This window comes from Cinclus cinclus, chromosome 3, assembly GCF_963662255.1.
Source record: "Cinclus cinclus chromosome 3, bCinCin1.1, whole genome shotgun sequence".
NCBI classification, from domain to species: Eukaryota; Metazoa; Chordata; class Aves; order Passeriformes; family Cinclidae; genus Cinclus; species Cinclus cinclus.
This window is the reverse complement of record NC_085048.1, coordinates 102,359,814-102,374,454: the sequence shown is the minus strand read 5'-3', so window position 1 is coordinate 102,374,454 and position 14,641 is coordinate 102,359,814. Positions and strand designations below refer to the sequence as shown.

The window sequence follows — 14,641 nt, the reverse complement described above, 5'->3', positions numbered from 1 at the left end:
TTTTGCTTGCATCAGTTTGAGTAAGCAGAATTGTTTGACAAAGCCAGACATGCTTCCTCTTCATGTTGGATAAGCAGTAGGGATCATTTAATAGCAGCACCTTGGTATTATCCATTGCTATTAAAAGCAGGAGTGGTGACATTACTGTACTACCACAGTATGCTATTACCACTCATATGATAAGACAGGCATCCCAGGGCAGGGACAGCTTCCAGGACTCCCAGGCCCTGTGGGAGACAGGCTTTCCTCATTGTTGTTGTTATTATCTCCACACTGAACAGCACAAAGCAAACAGGCCCCAGGTAATATCAATGAGTACCAATCAGGAATATGAGAGCTGGGCTTGCTTAGGAGAATAAACTCTTAAGCCACAATTGAAATTACTTGGATGTTTGTTTTTTGAAAAAAAAATCAATGAGTAACTAAGCCAACAAGACCACTGAGTGTTGTATTAAGCTCAGATTCAACTCACTTGGGTGGTTTCTCCACTGTGCGGTAAGTGTTGAATGCCTGCAGCTGCTGCTGGACTCCAACCAGGGAGTTGGCAAATTTGCGATTGTTGAGGATGATAATGGTTTGCTCAATCCACTCCAGTAGGTCAGAAGCCAGGGACTCATATTTTTCTATCATTTTCTCTGTTTCAATGGCATTGTCAAGCACCTGCAACAGCAGCACAACACACGAGTCACAGGGGCAGTGCCCTTCAGTCATTTAAATCCAACAAGCCACATAAAAGAAACTGCTGGGAGATTTGAGCTGTGAATCAGAGTACTCACTGCTGGGATCCCTGAGGAATGAGAGCTTGGCATTTTTCAGTACTAAATTCCCAAGATTCCCCAGGAATAGGGGAGCAGAGCTGAGGCCCACACAAAGATTCATGTTCAGTCTGCCAGCTGTAAGGATGGGGGCAACATCGCCAAAGGACAGAGAATGATTGCACATGTTCTAAATTAGGGACTTTTCCAGAGGAGACAGAGGGCCCAGAGGGTGAGGAGCAGTTAATGAGAAAGGAAAATCATCAATGATGCAAAATTAACAAGCAAAAATAAAACACCAGCCAAGTGTTTTCTAATCTGAGGAAGCTGGAAATTAACTACTCCTCAGTGTCACATTGGAATTTTTAACATTCAAAACACGATCAAAAGCAAAAAAATGACAATTACCAGAGAGTGGACTCTTAAAAAATCAAAACCCAAGAGGAGAAAGAAAATCAGAATGTTTCAGCTGTGTTGTAACAATATATAATTTAAACTTGCAGACCTTTCCTATACGTTTTCCTTCAACAGCCAAAGCTTTCATCTTGGAGAAGTAGTGGTAATATGTCACCACATAGGTGATGATTGACTTTTCATCAGGGTGATCAACACTGATATCTGCAAACCAAACAAGAGTTATCTCAGCATGCTGAGGCTGCAAGGGTTACACCAACAGAGCTCAGAGTGCACCAAGGATGTGTTTGGGAGTCAGAGATGGGTTCAGTGGCAGTTCAGCCCCTAAGGCTAGTGTCCTAATAAAAAGTAAATTGAGAAGCTTTGCACTGGTTCTGGCAGTAGTGTGGACTGGGGCTAAAGCCTGGGACTTTCGGCTCTACAGTCAAGTTCCAGACTCTGCCACAGCTTGTGCACAGCCAAATAACTCCTCTGGTGTCTGTGGGAGTTGACAGAACTACTGTTAATTGACAACTTCAGTGCTGCGTCAGCATTTGAAGTGAGGAATTCAAACCTATGTCTGTCCAGGTAAATCTGAGAGATACAGGTGGAAAACAAAACATTTCCTCCCCTGCAGCAATTCTGAGGCACTGGAAAACAGGCAAGAAGAAACTTGCCCAAACACATCACTCCTGCCCTGTGACACAAAAGGCTCTTGCCCCAGCACTGGGAGCACACACACTCCCATAGAAGCATGGGCTGAAGCTTCTCTGCTCCTCTGCTTCTCTTCCTTCTCAGAAAGAAGCCTCTGACTGGAATGACTTTTTGGACACATGGCCAGGCCAACAAACCTGTCAGGTGGCAGTAAATAAACACAGGATTAAGGGCTCTTGTGCTACTGGTGCTCAGTTTGCTGCTGGAGACATCTCACATTCTCTCCCTCCCTCTCTGCCTGTATCACCAGGTGAGTCAGCAGCATCCAGCTGCTCTTGGACACAAAAACCTGCCACAGAGATGTGCTCTGACATGGAGGGGTGGGAGGAAAGAGCCCTTAAGTGCTGAAACTGCTAGAATTCTTACCCTCTGGGTCCAGGAGCTTGGTAAGACCAAGGTGCTGTTCTGCAAGGTTAAAAGCATTCTGCAGATTGTAGTGTGCATTTGATTTCTTCAGCTTGTCAAAATCAATCAGATCAGGCCTAGACAGGATGGAAAATTCTTTAGACTTCCCAAAGCACAGTGCAGCCACCCTCAAATGAACTGAAAGCTCCAACCCTTAGAAAATCTGGCCAAGGTTTCATGTGCCTTGTGCATTTCCCAGCAGTGATAAAGGAATGAAGCAATGCCCAGCACAGGGCACAGCAGGACCTGGCCATGGGAGAGAACAGGGGAGAGCTTAACAGCAGGGAAGGTGACCCTGGAGAAGAGAAAGAACAAAACTGTGGTCATGAGTCTCTCCTCATGCCCATGGAAGTGCGCAATCCATCCAGATAACTCCGCTTGAACTTGCCATGAGCATCATCCCCAGCCATGGCAGCCTGGCACCACATCTGGCCATCCCTGGGTAGGGATTTCCTTTCCCTCCAGGCTGCTCGGGGTGTGCTTCCCCCCTCCTGCTCCTGAATTCAAGACCTGGGCACAGGTTACTCACAAGAACCAAACCAAACCCAAATAATCAGAGGTGTAATTTATGCCCTTGAAACCAAACACAGCCTGTTTTGACTTTTGGTGTGAGAAGCTGCTGTCCAGCTGAGCTCACAATGACCACAAGAGCTGTAAAGCTCAAAATAAGGCAAGTTGCTGTAAAACTCTCAGCAACATCTCAACTTCCTGCTCTTCACAGATTTTTAAAACCAAGCTGCAAGGTAGCTGCAAAACCAGGACAGGCATTGAGCCACACGAACCTGTGCTTATGGATCAGTGCATTGAACGCCATCCCATCCCTCCAGCTTGTTGTAAAGTTGTGGATATTGACATTGGGGTACCTGCAGAACAAACACATGGAGAGTGCAATCAATACAGAGCTCCCAGTGCAGCTCTGCACACTCTGGCACCAAAAGGCAGAGCAGGGAGACATTAAGTCATTATTTCTTCAGAACAGTGTGAAAAAGAGTCAGCATGTTACTGTAAATATTAATGGATTATCAGATTGGTGTGTTTATCACCCAGCATTAACACCATCAATTCAGACTTTTCTGACTTGTAAACATCAACTCACTTGTCTTGAATTCCCTCTCTCTGAATCCACTTAAGAAGAGATAAGTTTGCCCAATTAAAATTATTTCAACAAAACCTCAAAATGCTGTAAGAACTTTAATCATTTAGTCCACTCTCACCCAGCTGTTTTCATTTGGCACCACAAAAGCAAAGCATCTTTAGCAGATTTCTTCTCTTTGTTGTCTTCAGTTTCAACGCTGATATCTTGGATCTAAAAGTAACATAGAAGATTTCAATATTTCTCTGAGAAAACACATTACCTTTTCGGAAAAGGTGAAAGGAACACTGGGAAACACCAAAATTAATGCTATTAAATGCTTATTACTGTGCTATTCATTATGAGTTATATATTTATTATATGGATGCATTATTCTTTCTGCAAAAGGACTTCCCAGATTTTTTAACTGAGGGCAAAGACCAATATGTAACTTGCTAGAAAACAAGAAATCTCAGGCCTTAGTTTGAACATTGAAATAATTCCTGTGGGCACTCTTAATCAATGTCAGTGCCAAGCCAACCAGGTTATGGGTAACCAGCTGATGGAGAGCAGCTCAGGGCAGCATTTCCTCCTGGATCTAGTATAGAGACTGGAGCTTCACATTTATTAGTGATTTAGAAATAAAGCCATATGAATTTCCCCACAGGAAACTCCCACCACAGGTCAGCAGCACCATGGAGACTGATTTATCCTGACAGATTCCCAAGCACGTCTCCTTCCCATCAGCTGGGAGCACCTGGGAGCACATTGCTCCTAAAATGCACAGTGACGTTCGTGACCAAACAGGCATGGAAAGCTCATCCATGTATGTGTGCGTGCACACAACTCTACCTGGAATCTCAGGATAATAGTCCAAATGAGGCCAAGTGTCAGCCTGTGATTCCCATCCACAATATCATGAGATCCCATGTTTTCCAGGTGCACTCGTTGCTCTTTCAGGAACTGGAGAGCTTTATCCACATTCTCCAGGCAATGGATGCGCATCCTTCCTTTAGTTGGTTTAGGCTAGAAGGTAAAAGGAAGAATAAAAACATTTATTACTGTAGATGGGAGGAGGAAAAGATCAGTTTGTAAACTCCTCAGTCCTGGCTGGTGCATCATCGCTCCCAGGCAGCAACACTGCATTTGCTCTTCAAATTCCAGGGACAAAAACACTCCCTGCATCTTCCAGCCCATTTTCACCACGACAATAGAAGCAGGTGCCAAACCCATTGTGGAAAAACCAATATCCTGGACCTGAGCTAGAAACACGGCCCCAATTTTATTTGCTTTTCAAAGGATTTTTCCTGCTTACTTCCCTCATGTTTCTTCTCCAGGATATTAACTTACAAGTTCAGATTTGAACTGTGAGCTAGACAGTAAAGGTCTTCCAGAAGGAAGTGGCATTGGTTTTCTTTGGTCAGTAAATTGGATAAAGAGTAAGAAAATAACAGATATTGACTACAAATTTTTTTCATAGGAAAAACCTTTTAATTAAAAAATCAGCTACACCAACATAACACAATTTTATGAAGGCCCAGTGCAACTGCAAAAATGCAGTGAATGTGTTATCAGCATGCAGAATTCTGCTGTAAAACTGAATAAAATTAAAGAAACTTTGTTGTACAGATAAGTATTACAGCTGCATAGCCTGTTCAGTGTTCACTGGGATGTCACCAAAGGTACTCAGCCAAATGACTAATTGCCATAATTTCCTTGTTTTCTGCAGTGAATGTAATTAAGTGGCCATGGAAATAGCTCAGGCAATATCCTTGCTCCAGCCTGCCTTCAAGGGGAAGAGTTTCGGCCAGGATGATGGTACAGTCCCTGGAAACACAGCCTGTGCCACAGGGGATGGTGGAGAGGGAAGCCATGCAGGAAGATGCCCTTTGGGACACATAAACCCTGAGGCCACCAGCTTCAGCCTCAGTCAGCCTGGGTCAGTTCTCCTCCTGAGACTGGGGAATGATGCAGGTCTCCCCAGCAAGGGGGAGAATTTCCAGGAGGCTCCCACTGCTCTGGGGTATAAAAGGCCCTCCAAAGAGGCCCAGATTGCATGTACAACCTGTGCACACCCCAAATGCTGCCACTGCAAAGAGCCACAGCTGGAGCAGGAGGGAGCTGCATGGTTACTGAAGCCTGCCAGAGATGCCTCACCCAGCAGGGACAATCTGGGCTCCAGCCCTTAGCTGGCACCATCAATCATCAGGAGAAAAGCTGGACCTAAGGCTTGACTGAGCCTTGCAAAACAAAAAAAAGGTAGGAGGCAATTCCAGGGCAGAAGGGAAGGCGGAAGCCTGGCTGCACCCCCAGCTCCAGCCCACTGCTCATCTCAGCCCCAGCCCACTGCTCATCTCAGCCCCATGGCCATACCTGGAGGCCTGGAGCAGCTTCCCAGACCTGCTCACCTGCACAAGGATGCTCCCAAGGCTCAGAAATGACTGTGACTGTGGCCATTTCTCAGAGCAGTGGCAGAGCCCAATCTGTTTCCTCCGCCCTTCCCACTGCCCAAAGCAGTACCTGCACCACCTCCATTGCCTCAAACTACTGAGCAGAATAGGATTCAAAAAGCTGTTTTTGTGCTCTCAGAAGCTCCAGTGCCATGGTTACAGAGCCAGAGCCATTCACCAGAGATGTTTTATGTAGAAGAAGAGGTGCCTGAGTCTGGTTTGTGCAAGGTGTGTCTGTGCTTGCCACACTCCCCTGCATAGCCTCAGGATGAGGCATAGTGAGACATATCTTGCACATTTATTGGGCTAATGAAGATCCAGACACTGAGTGGAGGGAAAGCAAGTACCAAACCCAGAGTCTTCACACACACATTGCAGGAAAAATGCTTCTGCATCAAAATCCTTCCTGTTCCAAGTGAAAATGGGACAGAACTAACTACAGAGAATGTGCTTAAGTGGTTTAACCTATGAGCATACAGGAATTGTAAGGAATTTAATAATTCTTGATTATGGAAGAAACTGAGCTAAATGCTTAATCTTAGGCTGAAAACAGTTCCCAGCTTTATTTTTCTGTTTGGGAGAAGCTGGTTACGAGTGTGCGCAAACCAAATGACAACTGCCCTTTCATGCTGGCTGGATTCTTTCCTACTGTGTTCAGTAAGAGCATTGCATTCTGTCAGTTTCCTTCCAAACACTGCTGTGCAGACTACATGATGCTGTAAGGTCTGGACTAAACTCTATGATCAGTCATCAGACTAAGCAAGGTCAGGAAGATGTAGGTGTTGCTGTTACTGGTTGCTCTCATTTTGAGTTTCTCCAACACATCTCCAAGAACTGTGGGTTTTCATCAACAAAAATCACAATAAGTTTTGGAAAATTCAGGGTTTGTGCAATCGAAGTGAGAGAGCAAAGAGCAGTCTGGCTTCCCTGAATGGCATCCAAAATCCTGGACTCCACAGGCTCCAGCTCCAGAATGTGAATCCCAGTTTCAAAAGAGAGGAAGCAACTTCTGTTTGTTCCACTGTATCAATAAATACACCATGTTTATGGGATACTCATCTATGCTAGTTTCTGCTTTCTTACCATTTGATGTTTCTGGTATTGATTTTAAGCCTTCTGTGTAAGATCTGCCTTCAAATTTCCCTGGGGCACCACGGAGATGTCAGAATCTACCTAATATTGACTAAAATAAATTCCAAAATCTGAAGAACATCAGCAAGTGGATGCTGCATGGCAATCCTCTTGGAATATTTTTGGTGTGTGTAAGTTCCTTCTGGAATACTTTTGGTGTGTGTAATTGTCTCAAGGTTTAGTGCATTGTGTTCACTCTTGTTTGCAGAGGAAGGTGTGGTGGAATGCGCTGTTCAAACAGAGCCTGCTGTCCTCCAGCCTCAAGTAAGGAAGCTACAGAAAGAATGTGTGGTGGTGCAGGCAGCTGCCAATGCCAGACACAAACAATGATGCAAGTGCAGCTCCAGGAGGCTCCTGTCCTCTCCCCACCCCGCAGCTACCTCAGCCCTGTTTGCATTTTCCAAAATCTGGATTGAAATATGGAAATGAACTGCATAGCCAAAGTTGTGGGACTGCTCTGAGCTTCCTATTTGCTGCAGAAAGTCAAATCTTGGTAGGCAGACAGGCAGATTGAACCAGAAGTGACACAGTTGGTGTCTCAGCCCTCAAATAATGGGGCATGTTGATGTCAACGATCCCTGTGTGAGGAACACCTGCTACCTGCAGTGAGCATGTCAAACGCAACATGTCGCTGAGGTGAGCAGTCTAGCAGAGACAGAAAGGAGCTCTGAGCAAACTGCAGCTGATGAACACTGGGATTTGTTACCCCTCTAGCTGATGAACACCAGGATTTGCTCCCCTATCCACACAAGCACTTCTGTGCACTCACAACCCCCTTGCCCTTCCAGATGCACTCTGACAGGCTCCTCTCCTGCCTCCACCCCTCCTGCCCCCCACCCCCCCCCCCCCCCAACTACACTGGGCCATATGTTCCACTCATTAACCAGAGTCTTAAGCCACTGAGCTCCACTAATAGGAGAGCTTGATGATAAGTGATTACCCAGCCCCCTGCAGCCTTGGGTCTTAGCTAAAGACTCATATTTCTTTGAAGAGATTGCTCTAAATTAGGCAGTTAAGAGCATAGCCATCATTTAAGGAACTGAGGGAGAATGGATGATACCCAGCCATTTCCTGGCACCCACTTTTTCTCTTGTCCAGCAGTGTTTTCCACTACAAAGACTTTCTTACCACTTCTTGTGCTGGTACCAAGGGGGTGCCTCAGCACACCCAAAGAAACAATTTATTTAAACTGATTCCAGACATTCCCCTGACCAAAGCAAGCCCAAGCCTTATCTATCGGAGTAAAGCCAAGTACACTCAGGGACATTCCTCAGCAGTGGGGTGTAATGAACACCACACCTCCAGCTGCTCCCAGGGTGGTGTGGCCCTTTCCAGTTGTTGTCCTGCACAACATTAAGTATGTTCTGGGAAGGGAGCAGGGATGTGCCAGGCCTGCACACCTGCATCAGTGCAGGGTTTGTTAGCAGAGAAATGGGCCACTGCCCACAGGGCCCAGGAATGTTTCGCAGCACATCTAACATTAGATTCACCACTGGGGAATCTAACAGGATCAGGAACATTTTGTACTCTGTGCCTGACAGATCTGGGAGCAGGGAACATGCTGGGAGCACTCAGCATGTTACCAGCAAGGAACCTTTGAAAAAGACTTCCTTTGATTCCCATTGAAGCCAGTAGGAAGGCATTTTAATGGTGTCTGGATCCAACTGAAGCAGTAGAGCTCTTTTTTTATCCTTTAGTATATAAAAAGACATTTTCAGCACTAAACACTCAGCACTCAGATTTACTATACTGCAGTCAAGCCAAGGATTCACAAAATGCCCCCAAACCCAACCCAACCTCCCACAATGGATATTGATAAGCTCTTACAAGTCTCTCTCCTGAAAGCACTTCCAGGAGTTTGATGAGCATCCTCCCATCTCGAAGATCAGTGTACAGGTCTGTAATCCGGCAGGACACACGAGCCAGGTGGGAATTCACCCACTTTGTGAAGGTCTTCTTCTGAACTGCCTCACGTTCATCTGTGGGGAAAATAACAACATTAGTCAAAATAAATCCTAGCTCATGTTTCTGTGTGAAAATGGGATGCTCAAACATTTAAGATTAAGCCAAAGGTATGACTTGTCTTTTTGGGAGAATTATTGATGAAATTAGGACTTTTCATTGAAAACCCACCATTCTTTACCTGCTGAGTTCACCGGCTCTGAAACACACACACAAATCTACAACAGATCCCCCAAAATAACACAAGTAGTTTTGGATTAAGACAAGTATGATAGAGAGCAGAGATCATAGCTTCCCAGTGACTTTTTTCCCTTCTCATGACAATATTTATTTGCAGATTCAACATTTATAACTGTATTTACAAAATGTCAACATGAATTTTTCCATAACTGCACGCCTGAAGTAGACGAGCATTTATATCAAGCCATAGAAAAATAGATTCTTTCCACCTACCCTTCCCAGAGTCTTTCACAACTGTTTATAGAGAAAAACATTGGCTGTGAGAGCTCTCTTACTCACAGGCTCTCTGCAGTCCACATTAATTCACAAACTCCTACCCAGCTATCTGCCAAGCACAGAGCTCTCAGACAGAAAACATTATACATCTCTGTGGTTACAATCTTTTGCCAAGGGCTTTGGATGAAGCCCTTCCTTGTTAGCCAAAAGTCATTTCATTGAGCTGGGAAATACTGCAGAACAAATTTGTCAAGACACAGGTGCTCTGACTTGGACTCTGAAAGCCACAGTGAGAAGATGAATGCAAGTGCTCTGCTTTCCCAGGCAGACAAGATTCCAAGCCTCCCATCAGTCTCTCTGTTGGCATGTGCAGGAACAGGACATGAAGACAGGTTAATCCTAAACTACAACATCCCCAGCTCTGAAAGCTCCAAAAATGTTGCTTAAAACATGGAGAACATTCCAGATCTGACTGCCCAGGGGTTTGGTGGATGCTGTCCTCCCAAAGGAAAGATGTGCTCCCTTCCTGGCAGTACAGCATGGTCCCAGCATGTTCATAACCAGTCACTGCCTCCAGGACCTTGGGGACAGCAGCAAAAATCTGATTGTGGTGATGTGGGAGGGCAAAGATGCTGAGAGTGAAGAGGACAGAAAGGTGGGGACCAAGTAAAATAAGACAGTCAGAAGAGAAATCAGATAATAGAATGGTGGTGGGTGGGATGGAAAGTAGGCCTGCACTGAGTGGTGGTTTGCACAACTGCCCGAACCCCACCCTAAGATTTCAGTTCCTCCCACTTATTTCTGAACTTGTCTTCCCTATGCCTGTGCTTGGACATGACCAAATCTATTGCCCTGAAAGTGCCTAATTTTTGACAGCTTTTACCTAATGAAAGGTGTGAAATTACAAATATGGCTTGGAAAAATGTCAAAGCTGGGGTTAGTAACAAAACAATGTGCTTTGGGTGAACTGACAGTTTGCATTTTTGTGTTTGCCCTCACTCCCTATGGAGCAGAGGATCCCTGTAATAGAGGAAGAGAACAGGAAATCAGCAGGAACTGCAGCTAGTGTCTACCAGCTTTAAAGATACATTTTTATGAACTATTTATAGCACATGCCTGTGAATGGTGTATCTGCATATCTGCTTGTCTAGTAATCCATGCCTTTACTTGAAGTATATTTTGAAGAGTCACAGAAGAGAAACCTTGCAATAGTTGGTGCTTTTTAAAGAAAATTCTATCAGAAATTATGTCTCCTTTCAGCAGCTTGTACAAGCCCCAAAACAGTTCAGCAACTTTGTTTATTAATCACTGTAGTCTCTACATAGAAGCACAACATTCAGTGATCCCTGTGCTTACATTCATGTCGAAGGGAAATGCCAGTGTACAGGACCCTGAAAATAGAGTTGGATATACAAAACATTACGTAAAACAAAAAGAGCTATCAAATACCATCTTAAAGCCAACTATTAAAAAAAATAAAGTCAAAAATTATGGTTATCAATAATCATCCAAATCTGGGGTCCTCCCAGTTAGTGAAAGCAAAGAGTGGGAAAAGAATGTCCATGTGCGTTTAGTAAAAGGAGATGAAGAGTCAGGGCCTAATTTTGAGAGAGGGAAGACATGATGTGGGAAATGCAGTGACACATCAGGTCATGTTTTGAAACCTTTGGAGCCATGGTATTATCTGATACCAGCGTGGGATCTTCTGGTGTTGAAAGCAAGGCAAGGAAGCCAACAGAGCAAGCAGCCCTTCCAGGTCAGGGAAGAGAGGTCCCTCCTGGAGACAGCATCCATGTGGCTCTGAGGCTGCTTTCCTAAAAATGTGGCACTTTGAGTAGCCCCACAGGAGGACAAAGTGCATTTTTCAGCCAGTGAGAACTTGGGAGAAAAGCCTGAGAAAGTCTGACTGACTTCTTGTCTTGAGTGTTACAGCAACCTTAAGCACAGTGAACTGTCAGGGAGGGACAGGATGGGAGTCCAGCCTAGCTGAAGGCACTCTATGCTGGGGCAGCTGATGGTGGTGCTGCTCGGAGTGTTTTCTTTACTGTAGAGTTCAAAGCCAGTCGCTGCCTCTCCCCTTCTGCTTTTCCGTTTCCTCAGCCTTGCTCTGGGCAGCCTCGATTTCCTGTTTACAGCAAGAGGCTGCAGGGCCGGGTTGGTTTCTCAGGCTCCCCACCTCTGCCCCCACCCCAGCTCGCTCCTGCCCGAGCTCCTCTCACTGATCCCCACCCATCCTCTGTGGAACCAGTCTCCTCCCTGCTGGCCCCAACGCTTTAAAATAGCGTCAAAGTCTCTACTGGGACAAAGCTCAGCTTTTCATGAGCCACTATTCATGGCTTTTCACTTTCTTTCTATCTCTCCTCTGACAGCAAGCCGGGCCCAAAGCAGGGAGATCCCAAATTGTCTAGGTGCAGCCCCATGGGAAAACCCTGTAGCATCACACAAGGGCCAGGCCCCACATGCCACTGCCAACTTTTGGGGACAACCAACAGCTTATGTCAGACTGGAGAGACACAGGAGCTCTTTCAGGCTGCTAATGGGGCAGTCACCCAGGAAGGCCAGGCTTTATCTTCACTTGGCACAGGTGGAGCACAGCTCTAATTCCCCACTGACACTCAGTCAGAGAAGCCCCTGGAGGGAAAAGGCACAGCCCTTCTTACCCTGCATCACTTCACTACTCTTGCAACGTGGGAAAGCAAACCAAGCCCAGTTGGAAAACGGTGTGACTGGGGTTGGTCATGTTAAAACCTCTCCTGATTATTTCTACATGGTGTTTCACAATGACAGCAGGTTTTTGCAATGCTTTTATCAACCATTTCTAACCAATAGAATATTCTTCTGCTCTGGGGTTTCAGGTTAAAACACACCCAGAATTAAAACCAAAGAATTTTTGTTGTATTTTTCAGATAAAGAAAGATAGGTACAGAAAGTTGGTGCTGAGAGCCCTGACAATCTGGTTAAGCAAACAACACAACTCTAACTCTCTTAATGTGCAAAAACCTCCACAGTAAGGGCCAGGTGCATTCATGAGTGGTGACTCCAGGGATTTAATATCAGCCACGGGCCCTGAGTGCTATTTACAAATCTCATATGATGGTTTTGACAAATGTCCTTCATATTTTCAAAAACAGAGTTATGGATTTTGAAGATTAATTAAAATGAGAGGATATGGGTGGAGCTCCAAGTGTCCTACAGCTTGTGAAAGCATTTGTTTCCCAAGGGTAAAGAGAAATGAGCAACATGCAAAACATGCACAGCAGGAAAACAGAAAGCGCTCTCAGAGCAGTATTGATAATAGAGAATCCAACTTATCTTGAAGCAACACTGGGAAGGAAATTTCCTTTATGCAGAAGGCCCCATGACAATGCTACCACCAGACAGGGGCTTGCAAACTTCAGCACTGTGATTGTGATGCATCAAGGACTGACTTTGTTTAGGAGTTAAGTAAATAAATCAGAGCTGGTACACTGAAAGCATAAACTGAGCTGGACAGGATCACAAACCCCTTGCTCGCCTGAGGGGAGACCATTCTTCCTCCACTAATTTGGTGAGAAAAAATCTGACCAAAATGCAGTCCACTTTCTGAAAACCCAGAGCTCCATTACCAAGTCCCCAGTGCAGGACAGTGAGAGGGGGGTCACACACACCAACCCCTTGTCCCATGCTCAGCTCTGCTGGGTGAGCTCAATAGGGCTGTGCCAGAATAATGGTGAATTTGTTTTAATAACTGCCCTGGAAAAGGCAGGGCTGCAGGAGCTGGCTGAGACCAGCATAACCCTGTGTAATCCCACATGTCAGCAGGTGTTTCGGGCCCCAGGGCCCCTGTGTGCAGCACAGCAAAGGTTACCTGTGCAGCCACCTGCCTTCTAAAAACAGCTTACAGACAGCCTGATCACTTCTGTACTGATCAAACTACATTTTAACAAACTGACCTTGAATCCCTTTCAAATGGACTGGTAAATCTGTTCGGGCCATGCTGCTGCCAGCCCTGCACAGGTAAAATGGCTTTGGGTGTTTGACAGCTCTCACCAGCCCCGGGACATGGGCAAAAGCCTCCACACAGCAAAGGGGGTGCTCTCAAAGGAGCTCAAACTGTGGAACTGGAACGCAAAAAGGAGAGCTGAAAGGAGCAGTCTGGGACTGCTGCTGGGCTCTCAGCCCCTCAGGACAGCCCAGCCATCAGTGGCACCAATAGCCTCCCAGCCCAAGGACAGCTGCTCTTGCAGTGGCACTGTCCATGGATCCTTGCAATACCTCAAGCAAGACAAATGAGAGATGACTCTTAATCCCTATCTCCAAAAGCTCCTTCTCCTACAGGTTTCCATCTTATACTTTCATGCTGGAAGTAATTTCTCCAGCTTAAAATGATTACTTTTTTCACTGTAGCATCCAGTGTGTGCCCTACATGAAGCACTGCCATGTCCACTTACTCAGAGATCAGCTGAGTGCTGCTCTAAGCACACCACTTCTGCTGATATCCACTATTGACAGCTTCCCAGAATTTCCTAGATCATATCCTCATTTAACACAGCACAGAGAAAACAGAGCTTCCTTTCACAGGACAACGTTCCCATTGCTGTTGGTGCTCCAGGTGAGTGCAGGATATCACCCTATGCTTTCTCACAGATGCGAGAATGTGGAGTGAAATGGCACAGCTTCACAAATTCCAGCAGTGCTTAGAGATTTTTCAGTTGAGAAAGATGTGTAAGGGAAGGGCAGATCATCTACTGGGACCTGAATGCGGTGTTCAAATAAGATTTTATCAGTAAACAGCACGAACAGATGTGCTGTGATAACCTTCACTGTTTGTTGGAGTAAGCGAAGAGAACATGAAATAACGCTAAAATGGCTCCAGTCCCTGATACTGCAGGCAGGTTTGAATGGAACAAGCCAGCCCTTAGGCACACATAGCCCTCACTGAGCGGGTCTGACACAGCTCCTCTGGTCACCACTCCAGCAGCACCTTGACAAACAGCACTGGTGGCTCCTGCTCCTTAGATTCCCTGTCCAAATCCAGGGCTGGAGACTGCCAGCAGCCCTGGGCTGTACCTCAGACTGGGCAAGGAGCCTGAGGCTGGGTTTGTGTGCTCCTCACAGCCCAGCACGACCCCACCCAGGGCTGAGACACCCTGTGGGACTGCAGCTTGTGGGGTGTGTAGCTATGCAAAGCACTGAACTGATGCACCACTAAATATAGCCCAGAGGGGAAAATGCACTTCGGTATGTCCACTGAGGATCAGCTGAGGAGAGAAACATCTGGCTTGGGTAAACACTCCCGAAATGATGGCCTTTCCATATGGTCC

The 14,641-nt window shown here is 45.9% G+C and overlaps 1 protein-coding gene across 2 annotated transcripts in view; it reads right to left on the bottom strand.

Annotated features, from left to right (window-relative positions):
* SPTBN1 (spectrin beta, non-erythrocytic 1) overlaps window positions 1-14,641 on the bottom strand; it is an 82,658-nt gene that overhangs the window by 38,404 nt on the left and 29,613 nt on the right. For both annotated transcript variants that reach the window (XM_062490590.1, XM_062490591.1), the window contains exons 2-8: window positions 8,748-8,899; window positions 4,192-4,365; window positions 3,482-3,573; window positions 3,050-3,130; window positions 2,229-2,344; window positions 1,261-1,373; window positions 473-660 (exon numbers count right to left, since the gene is read on the bottom strand). In XM_062490590.1, coding sequence (XP_062346574.1) covers window positions 473-660; window positions 1,261-1,373; window positions 2,229-2,344; window positions 3,050-3,130; window positions 3,482-3,573; window positions 4,192-4,365; window positions 8,748-8,899 — 916 coding nt within the window. The remainder of the gene's footprint in view (window positions 1-472; window positions 661-1,260; window positions 1,374-2,228; window positions 2,345-3,049; window positions 3,131-3,481; window positions 3,574-4,191; window positions 4,366-8,747; window positions 8,900-14,641) is intronic.